The sequence below is a fragment of the Ammospiza nelsoni genome, chromosome 4, assembly GCF_027579445.1.
Source record: "Ammospiza nelsoni isolate bAmmNel1 chromosome 4, bAmmNel1.pri, whole genome shotgun sequence".
Lineage (NCBI taxonomy): Eukaryota > Metazoa > Chordata > Aves > Passeriformes > Passerellidae > Ammospiza > Ammospiza nelsoni.
The window spans coordinates 45487661-45502654 of record NC_080636.1 but is presented as its reverse complement, the minus strand read 5'-3'; the positions used below and the strand labels follow the sequence as shown (position 1 = coordinate 45502654).

Below are 14994 nucleotides of genomic sequence, written 5' to 3'. Positions count from 1 at the left end.
GCAGACTTCTTCCAATCTTTATTGTCCATACAGAGACAGGATCTTCACCCACTCCTTTTCTTACCAGAATTTGTTCTACAAGCCTTGCTGTGCTTTTGACTGTAGTGCTCCAATATGAAGTTTCTCCAGCAACCCTCCTAACTCCCAACATGAGTGGGAGTTGATAAAGGAATGATAAAAACATGTGTTTAAATAGTTTCCAGATCCAGATCCTTCAGGGAAGCAGCTTTTTTATTCTGTGTAGTTAGCAGGCTGAGCTGTAATGAAACAGAAGCAGGTGATAGCTTCATAATAATTCTTTGTAGGATCAAAGTAAGAGTAACAGTAGAACTTCCATACTGAATGTGTCATGAAGGAGGGGGAACAAGCACAGGCAGTGTGAATTTGGGATAAACAGCAGAATTTACAATGTACTCTGTAGATGACTACTGCTTTTGTCTTATTTCAGACCCCAGAGAATACAAGATGATAGGTAGCAGGAACTCACTTTAAAAGACACCTACAGGATAGGTGTTTTACATTTGTGCAAACATTGTCTTGTATGTTTTATCTTTCTTACTGAGTCACTATTACTTCAGAATAAGCTAAGATTTACAGTCAGTGAACTGACCACAATAGAAGTGTAATTTCTAGGCTCCCTCCTAGTCTAGCTCTATATCTGATACAATTTTACAGTGAAGGTGGATAATGTAGTGAAAACACACAATGCAGAAAGCAGCCCTCAGCCTGCAGGTTAGGAATAGAGAGAATCATTGCTCTGATGGAATTCACATGTGAACATTCAGCCCTCTGGGGCCTAGGAGAGAATAAATACCCAGACTCAGAAGAGGGGACATGCTTGCAGCACTACTGGAGACTTTGAGCAGGGACAGTGCCAGTATGTGTTTTTTTGGGGTGGAGAGAAAAAGGAAGGGGCTTGGCACAGCAGTTCTGAAGTCTGGCAACAGCATTTGGGCTGTGCAACATCAAATCTCTTTGTTATCCTTGAGAGAAACCTGGTGAGGAACAGCTAATTACCAATGTTTCCAGGAACAGCAAGACCTCTTCCTCTATGGGCACCAAGGCCAGGAGTTTATTCCCTTGAAATGTGACATAAGGATGTTTGGGATTTTATGGGAAGACAGCATCTTAGAAGCATTAGAGCTAAACAGACCCACATAACAAACAGGAGGTCAAAAAACATAAAAATTCATCTTTCAGAGCAAATCTTTAGCAGCTGAATAGACCTTGTCATGACAGAGAGCGTTTAGAGCCAGGAACCACAGCTTATGTTATGACAGCTTGGCAGCTATGCCCATTTATTCTCTGCTGTTGAGAAAAAAAATGCCATTTGTCCTAACTGAGCAATTTAGGTCAGCCAAACATCTCTCCTCTCTGCAGCTCACATGGGGTCACCCACATTAACAAGCTGTAATTTGCAAATGGTTTTCCTAAATCACTGTAAAAAAAAAGCAGAAGGCAGAAAGACCATCTTTACTTAATAGGAGGCCAACTTGAGTAATGAACTTCCTTGGCACAAAAACTGAACTCAGTGTATAAACACTGTGGGATTTGCTTCAAGTTGTACAGCTGAAACACTATGGAAAAACTGAATACCAAGAGGGATCCACTCTCTCTCCTTTACCTCTCTAATGGCCTGGAAAGAAACAAGCATTTTCTACTCTGTCTGCACAATTTTTACCACTGCAGGAGCTGCTGCAGCTGTTGCACACAGCCAGTGGTAACTGCAGTGGGTGCACCCCAGCAAACAGGAGCTACAGTTATTTAAAGTTTTTTTTGTCTTTGCTAACTTGCCATGTACACCTTCATTCACACATTTTGAACCTCCAGGTTTCATTCATATCAAATTCCACAAACAAACCTAAGCTGTCAAATACCCTGTCAGAAGGTGACATGTCCAAAATCCAAGCTTGTTAAAATCGTGTTGGCAATAATGCTCATGAGTGATCACCTCTGCCTCAGGAATGATGCACAGTGAGTACTTTTGCACATTCCAAGTGCTGGGATAAGACTTTTTGTGGGCTGGGTACCTGCTGGGATGCTGTGGCTGCTCTCTGTTCTGCCTGGCTGAGCCGCCTCTGCAGCCTGTCGATGTATTCCCGATACTCCATCATCAGTGTCTCATCCTGTGGAAACACAATCTCTCATCACACTGCCAAGTTCTTTTTCACTGAAGCCACTCATTCACTGGATAAAGTAGCAAAAAGAAGCTTAGCACAAGAGGAATGTCAGAAGTGGAACTGTTTTTCCTTTACAATAAAAGCCTGAGGACAAACTGCTGACACATTATAGATAATTTCCAGCTCAAATGTGACATCATCTGACTTTTCCAATCAATCAGTCAGCAGGGGAACTTTTACTCATTTCACCACCTTGAAGCAAGATGGATTAAGGCTAACATTTTAATTCAGGCTATTTAATCCATGCAACTTTACAAAGTAAAAGCTTTAGCTATTTAGTTCAGAAGAAAGAAGAATACAGTAGATAACACAAATGGAATGATAAACCTGCTACAGATCTCCTCTCTTCCCTTCAAAGGGTCAGTAAAAAGCCTTTCTTAAACAGCCTTTACTCACTTCTCATATCATTTTTGTCCTCTAAATAACACAGCACTACAAAAAAAAAAAAAAAAACAGGAGAGATGGACTTACCCTGGATAGAACTGGATGTTATCCCAGATTTATAAGGCTGACAGGAAAGCCCTTTCCTAAAGTGCCCATTAATTATTGAACAATGCACATTCCAAAACAGCCCTGCCCTTCATCTTTAATGGATAATGCTTTTAGCTATATTCATATATGGACACAGAATGTAAATTCTGCATACACACAGCATGTGGAGAACTTGGTATCTGAATGTGCCACATTACACATAATCCCTGTGTGCCTGGGATTCACAGGCAGAAGTTAAGTCCAGAAACATTTCCTGAAATTTGTCCAGAATTGCTAGATCAGTCACTTAGAAAGACAGAAAGATGAATTCCTCTTTCACTTCTGTAATTTGAGAGTAAAGTTCATTTGTCCTCCTGCCATTGGAACACGTCAGTCAGCAAGAACACAGTGAGGCTTCCCAACTGTTACTGCCTATCCCTGTCAAAAATCCTTAATTTTCTCTAAGCCATCAACATAACTCACCTAAATAGGTTTCTGCTAAGATCTTAAGTGTATGCACACTGAAAGTAGCTGTCACATCAGTCATTATCTTACCTCAGTTACCTTCTCATTTGCTATTTCCAGCTGGGAAATGAGCTCCTGGCTACGGAGTTTTTGTTGACGCAGCTCACTTCTGGGAATCACAAGAAAAGATGCTGATTGGCAAACAGAGGTACTTCAGTTATTGGAATGTCATTTCATAGATAGTTCCCTGAATTGTGGAGGCTTGTGGTGGGTTTTAATTGCAGGGTTACTCTTGAACCACCCATTTCAAAAGCAGCACACAGCACTTCTTCATGCTGTGCATTCAAAAGTGTAATGGCAGAGGAACAAGATGCATTTGTTGGAATCAGCAAGATTTTGTCAAGAGCACTTGACATTTTACAGGGTTTTTTCCCCCTGTTTATTGAATCTTATTTTGGAAGCATGCTATCTAGTATGTAATAAATATAAGCTACATTTTGCACAGTAAGTTCAATATTAAGATTAACATTCTAATTAGTGTTCCATAACCAGACCTCAATGTAGGCATTTTTAAAGGTGCTTTGAAGTACCTAAAAATAAATCATTCTATACTTTTGAGACAGACAACAATGTGACACTTCGTGAGGAAAAGGAAAATACCACCTACTTCAAAGCAGTCTTTTTACTTTTATACTGAATGAATTTTAGTGATCTTCAGTTTACACAGTATTGAAGACAAAAAACATCTGGGTTATGACAGACAATCTCTGAGCTAGTGCCTAAAGGAAACAGTTATAGCCTTCTATGAGGACAAGAAGAAGGATGACTAAAGACACAACTCCAGTAATTTTGGCCAGGGAAAGATGCAAACCTAAGTGAGCTGTTCTAACCTCTGACCAGTCTCTACCACCTCACCTTAAATGCTCTACCTGTTGCTCAGACTGCATGGGAAGCTAAAGCCTTTATTCTTTTTGAGGGAATGGAGGTAAGGCAGCAGATACTTTAACCTCAGGTTTTCACCTTAAAGTCTGCTATTTTAATGATGGTACTTGGTTCTCAACAATGATTTGCTTTTATAAACTTTTAAACTTAGTACTTTGTAAAAGTTTGAAAACTGATACATGGCATTTGAAATACAAGGTTGCAATATATGTGTAACATAAGGTCACCACTACAGCTGGTAAGGAATTTCCACTCACCTGTTCTCAACCCACCATCTCAATCTCTTTCACCAGTCCCAAAAAATATCACAAGAGCTTCAACAACTTTGAACTTAGAAATGAAAGTCCATAGGCAGATACTTCAAGGTTGTTAAACAGTTAACATCTATAGGTTATACCTGTTATCACATGTGAGCACTTGATATAAAAGTAAGAATTAAGATTGCTGGATCAAGTGCTAGTATGTAACACTGTTTTTGTAATTTGTCCTCTGTAATTAGTACCAAGCATCAAATGAGGCATTTTCAATATAGGAGACCAATTTTTAGATGTCCTAAAAATTGTGAGTTACTGAAAGGAGCCTGTCTCCTGTGCTTGTGCTGAGGTGTGGAATTAGCATGCTTAGCAGCACAGACCATAAACAGAGTTTACAGGCTCATACACAGCTGTGATCAAGAAATTATTTTTATAATGAGATCACACTGAACACGTATTTAAAAGGAAACAGTTTAACCTTGTAAGCATCAGGAAATGTGATGGCTATTGAGCCAGACAGTTGATTCATTCTGAGTGTTAGCCCTCCCCCAAACACAACTTATGAGACCTCAATATTAGAACTGAGCAATAACCCCAACTGCTGGATAATTACAGCAGCCCCCACTGCACATTGTGCTAAGTGAGTAGGAAACAAAAGGTGAGCTTGCAGCACTTCAGCAGACGGGTGATAAATCCACCAGCTGCAGCAAGTGCTTTCTGCAAAGCTCTCATGACAAATATATCATGTGCCAGCTGTTTTTTTGGTTGAATTATACTATAATATGCTTCAGTTACTCTTAGTAATTATGAATTTTGTATCCTGCCAGTACCTGCAGCTGTCTCTCATCCTGGTAAGATTTTTTTTCTTTAATTAACATCTTAAAATAAGCAGCTATGGCTGCCAAACATTGCACAAGTGCAGCCAAGAATAATGTTTCAGAAAAAGAGGCAACTTCCTCATCTCAAGATGCCATGCAATTCACTCCCTGTACTAAGGAGAAAGCATTCATGGCTAACACTTCATATATTGCCACCAAAAAAGGTCATTCCACAGAGGCAGACTATTTTCAATCACAGAAAAGATAAAAACAGAGAACTCCAAACCCCACACATGCCTACTGATGAGTCAGGGACTCCAGCTATGACAAAGAAATGTGTCAGAGGCAAAAACTGGAACAAAGACACCCAAAATAGCTGCAGTCAGATGGCTTAAGCTAAGCAAAGTCTTTAAATATAAAAACAATATAGCAAGGATTCCCTTTTGTTAAGTACTGACAATTATCATGCAAGTGACTATTAAGGAAATTAAGCCATTCTGTATAGTTACTCAAATTAATGGGTTTATGCTACAAGTGTTTTTTATCCCACTCCCCCCCAAAAGTTATATCTTGCTACTACACAATAATGGCAGATGACTAAGATTATTAATTTGTTTGTTCACATTGTATATTGTTACTGCATTTTATTACTTCTGTAATTAGAGTTCAGATTTTAAAGCTCCTCAAATGCCATGTTTCATGGAAGCAAACCTACACCCTGTATAGTTTAAGCCAATGTTTATAAATTGTTTCATGCACTGTTTTTTAGAGGAACAGACCTGTGTACACCTATTTCTACCCCTATTCAAGGTGAACTGAGCAGTCATCCGTGTGTCTGACAGGCCAAAGCAATATCCATGGCAAGTTGAGAGAACTGTCAGTTTCCTGTCAGGTTTTTAAGTTAGGGGATTGACCTTTCTCCTTGTCTGCAGTTGTCCAGATCTAGCCCACTTGAAGGGCATTCTGGGATGATTCAGTCATTGGATTCAATAGAAAACTTTGTTTATCCATGTGAATCTTATTGCTCCAACCAGAAGCATGTTCAACAAAAATAAGCTCCTGGTGTTGGCCACTGCTGCAGAGTCTGGCAAGGGTTTATCTGCTTACCTGCAAAATTCTCTATTTACCCCAAATTTTCATTCTCAGGGTAAGGACATAAAAAGCTACAAAAAATACTGATATTGCAAAAAATATATGCCAATGAGACGGCAGATATGATTAACCATCTTTTGCATTTGTGCATTTATGTACAGACCTGTAAAGGTGGGCTTTACAGAACAAATCAATCATCTTCCCTTATGTTTAAAACTTGCAAAGTCTGTCACTTCATTTTATTTGAGCAGATGCTGGCAGACTGAATTACCCTGGTTTTGCCTGAATCCTGCTGTCAGAACTGTCTCTTTCAACCCTTCCCACTCTACCCTCTCTTCTGCTGTTACTGAGTTTATTTCCTTCCAATTTACAAATTTCCTAAACATCCCTTTGGTATTGTTGATTCCACTTCCTATGTGCTGTGTCATTTCTTCTTCTCAGCTGAAGTCTGAAGAGCTACAGAGCTTCACAGGGATGCTGTAAAGCAACAAGAGCAGGCTCATCCAGATGTGGCCAGATGTGGAACCATTCTTCTGGATTATAGTGCTTCACTCAATGCAAGAGCCTTTAAAATCTTGTGTGTGCTTTCCTCACTTCTTTCAAAGGTAAATTCTTTCAAATGAAGACAAGAAAAGTAAAAAGCACTTGGCATTGAGTTTTTCACCATGGCTGTCAAAGGCAGATCACCTTAAAGTTTTGGGACATTCCCACTGAGAGCCTAAAGCTTTATAATTGGAAGCTCTGCACCCTGTAGGTCAGCAATAACAGCAACATGGATTGTTTCTAGTTCTTATCAAATTCAACAGCCATTTGTGGAGAAGTGACACTGGAGATCAAAATGGCTTTTTCAACACTAAGTCTGATTTGGTTATTTGGATTACATGGACAAAAATCCACATATACAGGACCAGGGGAAAGAATCAGTTAATCTGATTAACATAAAATACTTTAATTATTCACCAAGACTTAAAAGCTCTTTCAATATCATGAAAGAAGTTTGACAGTTTTATAAAATTTCTATACTTCTGTTTTCCAATTAAATTCCTATAAAGAATATGAAGGATGACTTTTTTTTACAACTTTTTACAATGATCACTCACTTTATACTATTTTACTACTATTTTATAATTACAAGCATTTGCTGGCTAAGTTCACTTCAGTACATATTAGCACTCCAAGTACATTTACCATGGATGCAATCAGGGGTCAGAGCAGTTTGGTTTCTGACTCTGCCAGAGCAGACACTGTGGGAATAAAGGGAATAAACTTGGCAGTGAGTTGTTGGCCATGCTGCCAAGAGAAAAGTTTGTATCTGGAATGATGACCTGTGTGACAAGGAGCAGTGACCTCCTCAGACACCTTCAGGGTTGACTGGGACAATGAAAGTGAAGCAAAAGTGGCTCCTTGCCCTTCTGCAAGGTGAAGATGAGGTCTGTTACCCAGAAATTCTCCTTAAGATGCATGCAGCAGGTTAGGATGCTCAGAGGCAAGAAAGCTTCTCATAAATGAAGACTGTAATACACTTGTATGAAGGAAATGTAAATGTAATTTAGTCTACAAGTACTCAGTACACTGCCTCCAGTTTCAGCCCTGGATCTGAATTCCCAGTTCAGTTTTATCAGCAACAGTTCCATGTTTAACTTGAATGAGACCCAAAGGTCCAGAAAAGCACAGTATAATTTTCAGTGAAGCTTGGAAGGATCAATTTACTTATCAACACTTCTATCTACAGTTTTTTCACTGATCCACTAGATTCTTAGGTTGTTTACATAATATGCTCTACCATTACAGTTTGCAAAATTTACTTTTACTTCTTAATTTTTTTTTCAGATCAAAAACCTAACATTCACTAGTGCTGCTTCATTCTTTAGAATTATTTAATGCTTCCTTTGTGCATATGGATTACACCTCACCAACAAAACCCTGCAGACCTAGAACATGACAAATGAGCAGCACAGAATGTGGAAAAGTTAGCAGCTGCTGCTGGTCAGTTTAATAAAAAGCCAAAAATGCTTCAGACACCTTCACATGGGAAATGAAAGCAATGAGGACAGGACTGGAAAACCACCCTGACTTTGAGGCAAAGGAATGGGAAACACCTACACCAACAAATGGGACACTGAGTCAGTGTTTATGGGAGCTGCACTACCAGCAGCCTCCTGGTGCAATGCAATCCAAAATGCTTCCCCCACACACATGGAGAGGACTTGGTTAGGAAGTTTATAACTTCCTAAAAACCACTCAGCTATAAAACACATTAGCATGCTGCAAGAGTAATGATTCTTGTTAAAAACTGTATTTTTGTTAAGAAATTGAATTCTGCTAGATGTCACCAACACACCCTCTGCATTTGCTCACCTATTTACAGGGATCCTTTGTTCCCTTGGACCCCACCACGAGGCTTGGTGAGAACATTTCCTGCATTAGCCTCAAGAGACCTTTCAAACACAGCATTTAATTAACAATAGATTAATTAATCCATTACCAGTATCAGTCTTATTTTGTGTTCTTAATGAAATTTCCCCGATAAATGCATTTGCTGCAAAATTATTCTGCTTGTTAAATAATCAGCAACTTGATTTTAGTTCCCAACACAGTAAGAAGCTGCTTGCTGTTCTGTACCTGCAGTCAAAATGTTATTGTGATAGATGAAAAGAAATATGATAATTATACATTTATAGTATAAGCAAGGACTGTTGTGCTGAATAATTACTACAATGTAAATTCTGGAGCTGATTTTCATACCAACTGCATTCTGCACTACATTGCTGAGTGTCTGGAATATAGGGTGAAAAAACAAGCTGGCTTTAAAATTTCCAGATAATACTGATAAGGGTCAGTCAGACTACTTGTCACCATGATATCAGAGCATCAGTGCACAGATTTAACACCAAATTCCTGGTGTCAGTATAAATGACAACCTTCCTGTTTCTGTTGCCAGCTTCCTTGCCAGGTAGAGCAAATGCCTAACAAAGACTTTTATTTCTAGTTTGTCCATTATGAAAAGGCATAACACACAAAACCATATCATAAACTAACTGACTTAGCTTTTAGACTTGCACCAAAATACCTACTGAAGTCACATAAATAGGGACATTTTCAAGATTTATTACCCACTTTTCATCCAGGTTCACAAAGCAGACTTCCTTGTATTTCCTATGTCAGCATTTTGCTGCAGATAAATAAGGTCTAAATCTTTTGGTCTGCTGTAACAACATTTTAACACTGAACAGTAAAGATTTTAGAGGGAAAACAGCTATATCACAGATAACTTTAATTATTTTGGAAGTCTGCAGTTTTCTCCTTTTAAGTGGAACTTGCTGAACCACATCCAGGATGTAGTGATGAACCCAGATGCTCAGCTGTGAAGTTTTGTATTTTGATTCACAGAAAATAAACTACAAGTTTGAGAGCTGAAATTTACCTTAGCATGAAAGATTGCAAAATAATTTTCTTCTCCAGTTACTGCATTTGCAAAAGAAGCTTAAAAAGTATCAGTAAGAGCCAGGTAATTACATAGAGTGAAGCTACACCACTAAAACTGTCAGTGAATCAGCTCCCAGTGTCTCACAAACAGGCTCAATGCTCTTGTCTTCTGAAAGAGGCTTTTCCCTTTCCTAAGGAACTGTTTAGTAATAACCTTTGCAAAATGCAGGATGTTTTAGTGGAAAGTAAAGCCAGCCTGTACCTGAACAGATAAGGTTAAAAGCCCCCTGTAACTGTTTGCTTAGGGAAAGAAAAGATGAGCATGTATTTCACTGCAAAGGTGGATATCCAGGTTAACAGTAGTGGCAAAGTAGATTTTCCTGGCTTGTGTTTAGAGCTGGGTTCTAATTCCACTCACACCACTGGAATTCTGACAGCCAAGCTATGCTTCAGGAACTGTAACTACAGAAATTGCATGGGGTACTGGAAATATGAGTGAAGCTGAGAATATGTAAAGTATTACATTAATAATAAAACATGAAAAAACCCCAGGACTACCCCAAAGGAAAGGAAAGGTAGAATTCACAGGTTCCCAATTTTAATAGGGAAAAGCTTAGCTTCCATGTTAACATGATAGCAAAGCAACTTCTAAAATCACTTTCAGCAAAGAACCACATGAGTGAATCACTTTAAGTGATTAAAGGGCTGCTTCAAATTTATCAAGTTAACAGAGATAGACAACCTGAATTCTTCTCAAATCTACTGAAAGGCAATGCAGTGTTATATTCCTTTCTAACTACTTTAATTTTAAAGAAATTACACTAATGAAATAAGGCTTCCTATTTTAGTGGTTATTGTGGACCAGTGTGTCAACCTCCTTCAAGTTTTAAGCACTTATGAAGAAGAGGAGATCTTGAGGACATAAACTTCTCTGCAGTTCTATAAAAACACCAGGCTGATTTAATCTCAAATTAATAGCCTACTTGAGCTAACTGACAGCATTTCCTGAGCCTAGAAATGAAGCACAGGGGACACTTGCAAAACTGAAAATATTCTTGTATTCTGCACTGCAAAATACAAGCATCAGCTTAGAAATATGGATGAATTAAGAGCAAAGTTATGCAAATTATATTATGTATAAGTTATACAAATGCACAAAGTTTATACAGTATTTTTTTCTTAGGAGACTCACACAACCCATTTTTATCTTCATTTATAACAGCAACTGTTCAGTAGAGCACATTAGATGTACATTCCAAGAGGTTTTTGTCCAGTTTATTTTAGAAGTCTGGAGATTCACTCCACAACTGATGTTATGGCTTTTCTGAAGAGGTACAGAAGTTCTCATAATCTAAAGTTAAAATTGCCTAAATTGAATGTGCTGTATCTTAAAGGAGAAAAATGAAAAGTAATATATTCCATTTGCTTTTTGTCATTACAAGACCTTACACATTATCTACAAGATAATGAAACAATTAAAGTTTTACTTCAGTGCTGACTTCAGAGAGCATCACAGTTTAGATCACTTTGTTTTGATGCAAGCACATCTTTGAGTCTGGATGATTTGCTCTTTATGGGTTTTCACCACAAGTTTTCCCCCCAAACAGCACCTGACCCACCCTTTGCAGAAGGAGAACAAAACTGCACTTACTTCAGCTTACTGATCCTGGCTTCTGCAGTTTCAGTGAGGTTCTTTGTTTCTTCTTTCCACCTGTTTGTTGCTTTCTGCTGAGCTACCAGGAGACGTCTGAGCTCAGTGCTGGACTTGTGGCTGGTGTCCTCCAGCTCCCTGAGCCGAGCCTCGTACCCGTGTTCTTTCACCGCATGCTCATGCTCCATTGTGCTTATCTGAAAACACCCCACAAATCCAGCACAATCAAATCTCTCACTCTTCACCTTTTTTTTATATTTGTTTTACAATGCCTGAGTTAAATTTATAAATGTTTGTTGGAAGTGTGTAAGATACAATAATTAAACTTCTAATTATATACTCAGAGCTAGGTGTTCCCAAAGCCAATTTAAGCAAATAGGACAACTGACAATAAAGGATAATGAGCTGTGTATGCTTATTTTTGTAAGTAATCTTTATTCTTCTCCCTTGTGTTTCCTCCACAGAAACAAGTTGGTTCTTTTTCATCTAGCTAAATGTGTTAGGAGTTTCATAACTGCATCTGCAACCCTTTGTACATCAGAGGGAAATGAAATCAAGCAGTGAATCTTATCTGTGACTGTAATGGAAGCCTGCCTGATTAAAAATGAGACAGACAAAGATTTAGTATATGCTTTCTGTGCTTCACATCCACCACCTCTCTGTTACAAGATCCTCATCCTTTGTTTAAGCAAAGGGTTATGGACTTGTACAAGAGTCCCTGCTCAATTTCACAGCTTGCTTTATCTTGTAGTGCAAAGTGGAAGCCAGATTTGAGCTGGTCCCCACTCACACCTTGCAAAACACCTTGCTGCTTGCTTGTCTTCATTGCTCCAGATCCTCAGATCCCTTTCTTTGGTATCTTTACACTGCAGAGGGGAAAGGAGCAGCTTTCAGAAAGCACGTCAAGGAGGAAAGCTGTTCCTCCATCCAGGAGCCACAGGCACCCTGAATCTGTTAAGGTTATTACTGATTCCTTATCCCACCTGCAGCCTGCTCAGCATTTAATGGAAAATATTCAAAAAGAACATTAACACTCTTTTTTTTTTTGCAGCTAAGCATAGAGAACAATTTCCTCTGCCCAGGAAATAAGAAACAGTGCTTGAGAGCCACACTGTTAAATTATTTATTAGTTACACACTGTCCTGTCAACATGGTGGACACACAAGTAGAGGAACACTGTGGGCAAAAAGTCAGACAGACAAAGATTTCTGACACATTAGAGACAATAAATAAACAAAGATTGGGAATTGCATTATTTAATCTATTCATTGCTTATTTAAAGCAAAGAACATTTGGGGTCTTCTGATCAAGGAGAATTTAATACACATTAAAATGCAATTTAATTAGCAGAGATTGAGTTCCCCCATGGATTCTGAGGACACACAACGCATCAATAAAATACTTTTAAGCAGCAACCAGGATGCATCTGGAAACTCTCAATCTTAGTTTAAACATTTTATGTTTTTTCCTTGGAACTGCTGCCTTACTAAGCAAATATCAGCCTTGCATTTCAAAGAAAAAACAAAAAAACCCCACCATACCTTGATTTTAGCTTTTTTTTGAGCCTCCACTGCCAGTTTTCTCAAACCCTCCATTTCATTGTGCAATTGTTCATTCTCCTGCTGAAGTTTCAGTCTTTGTTCACTGACAAAGGAACTCTTTTCTCTTTCTGAATCCAGAGTGCTTTGCAATTTACTGATAACTTCCTGGCAACGGGATTTCTCTTCCTCAGAGCTAAAAGAGAAGGAAAGTCTGGCTGCAACTGAAGAACTGAATAACTCCTGAACCAGAGAATGAAAGAAATAGACTGGGAGCTATCCACAAATCAGCAAAGAATGTTATCATGATGATGAAATTGATAAAATCAATCTTAGTTTCACAATTGTGGTATCTTAATACTATGTCTGCTACTGAATGAAAGGATTTGACAAAGCCCTAACAACACACATTGAAAAGTTCAAATAGTCCAAGTGGTTTCCACTGCTTTCTCTTCTTACTTCTGTAAACATCTGTAACATCACTTACTTCATTTCCAGCTGTTTCAGTTTATTTTGTGTCACCTGCAGACCCCGCTGCAGGTCATCCTTGGCAGCTTCTGCAAGTAAATACTTCTGATGCAGCTGCTCCAGCTTCCTGCTGTCAGATTCGTGCTCTCTGTGCTCCCTGTAAATCTGAAGAGCCAACTCACATGTCAGTTTACTCCTCATTGCATCCTCTTTTCCCATGATTTAAAATTAAACTGTATTTCTAACATTGTTGCTGCCACTTGAAAAAGAGGAAAGATTCCAATGATCTGATCAGACATTTATTTTGTATTATGTCCATTGATCTTGACTGGAATATCTACCAGCATTCTTTTGGTTATGCTAAACATCTCTTTTACTTTTTACACTTTTCAAAGAACTTTCTTTTTCAGTTTGGTGTTGCTGCTTTAAAAGACCTTCTGGATTAAAAAAAAAAATAAATTTCTGGATTAAAAAAAAAATAAAATACAAACAACCTTAAAGTAAATACATGAAAATTTATAAGAACATTTACTCAAAAATAAAATAAGAAATTAAGGGAGAAATATATGAAAAATGGAAAAAAATCTATGTATTTTTCCTTCTGTAAAGAGATCTTAAATGTGATGTAAAAATACAATTGCCTTACCTTTTCAAGTTCTTCTTCCACTGCTCTCTTTTCTCTAATGGCTCGTTCAATTTGACTTTGTTTTTCTGCACATTCCTTTTCATAGAAGTAATTTTGAAATAAGATTTAATAAATCAAAATAAAAACTCAAGAAGTGCTGAAGCCAAACTTCACCCAGTGTAAATGCAGTTCTTGCTGCTGCCATGGATGCATTTGATTTTGTTTACCTGCTCATTAATTTCTCTGTAGGATCACTCAATATACAGACCAAGGCACATCAAATGAAACCTTTTAAAAATAAATTTAATGCATAAATAGGTGCATAAGCACTGAATTCTTCTGGTCACCTGCATAATTTATTACAAGTTGCTGGTCCATTCAGAAATAGGATGTCTGTGATACACAGACTTTCTGTTAGGACACTTTCTCAGCTTTCATATCAGCTTTCCTTTCTACACATACAAGATAATCATGGAAGCTGAGTTCAGAGTCTATGAAAGAAACGAGGATACTTCAGAAGTGCCATCACATGGGAAATATTTTCTAGAGCACAGATCTCACTGTCAAAATGCCAGTGAATTCATCTCTGGAGACATGCAGGATGTAATGTGTACAGCAATAGAGGACTGTCCTACACAATTACTCATTATTGACCTAAAATACTAAATTCTAGTGGAAGTATTTGATCAGCAAAAGTCTTAGTTAAAGTCTTAGAATGTTTTGCTACTGAAAATATTTTTATCACTCAACTCCATACCATCTGAAGAGCTGAAACTTCTTCTGTCAGCCGAGAAAGCTGCATGTTACATTGCTTCTTTGCAGTGTCCACCTGGGACCAAAACAAAACTCCAAAATTAGTCCCACTAACTTCTTTTCCATCTTGCTTTTTGACATATAGATGTAGTATATAGGTGGTGCATGTATCTAAAGCATGGAAATAGCTGGGACAGCAATAACTGACAGCTCTTATGACATAAATGTTAGAAGAATGATTATTATCAATCCACACTACTTTAATTGAGGGTGTTTAGGAGACAAAAAAGCACAAATGAAGACACCACAAG

General features: G+C 38.1%; 1 protein-coding gene across 2 annotated transcripts in view; it reads right to left on the bottom strand.

The window, feature by feature from the left end:
• Nucleotides 1-6: 6 nt before the first annotated feature.
• Nucleotides 7-14994, bottom strand: part of SCLT1 (sodium channel and clathrin linker 1) — a 30250-nt gene continuing 15262 nt past the window's right edge. Inside the window, exons 14-21 of one of the 2 annotated variants that reach the window (XM_059470630.1) lie at nt 14688-14759; nt 13952-14026; nt 13325-13470; nt 12841-13033; nt 11300-11496; nt 3207-3285; nt 2031-2126; nt 7-257 (exon numbers count right to left, since the gene is read on the bottom strand). In XM_059470630.1, the coding sequence (XP_059326613.1) occupies nt 189-257; nt 2031-2126; nt 3207-3285; nt 11300-11496; nt 12841-13033; nt 13325-13470; nt 13952-14026; nt 14688-14759 (927 nt within the window). In that variant the 3' untranslated portion in view covers nt 7-188. Of the gene's footprint in view, nt 258-1666; nt 2127-3206; nt 3286-11299; nt 11497-12840; nt 13034-13324; nt 13471-13951; nt 14027-14687; nt 14760-14994 lie in introns of those variants that run through there. The other variant, XM_059470629.1, reaches the window with a different exon arrangement.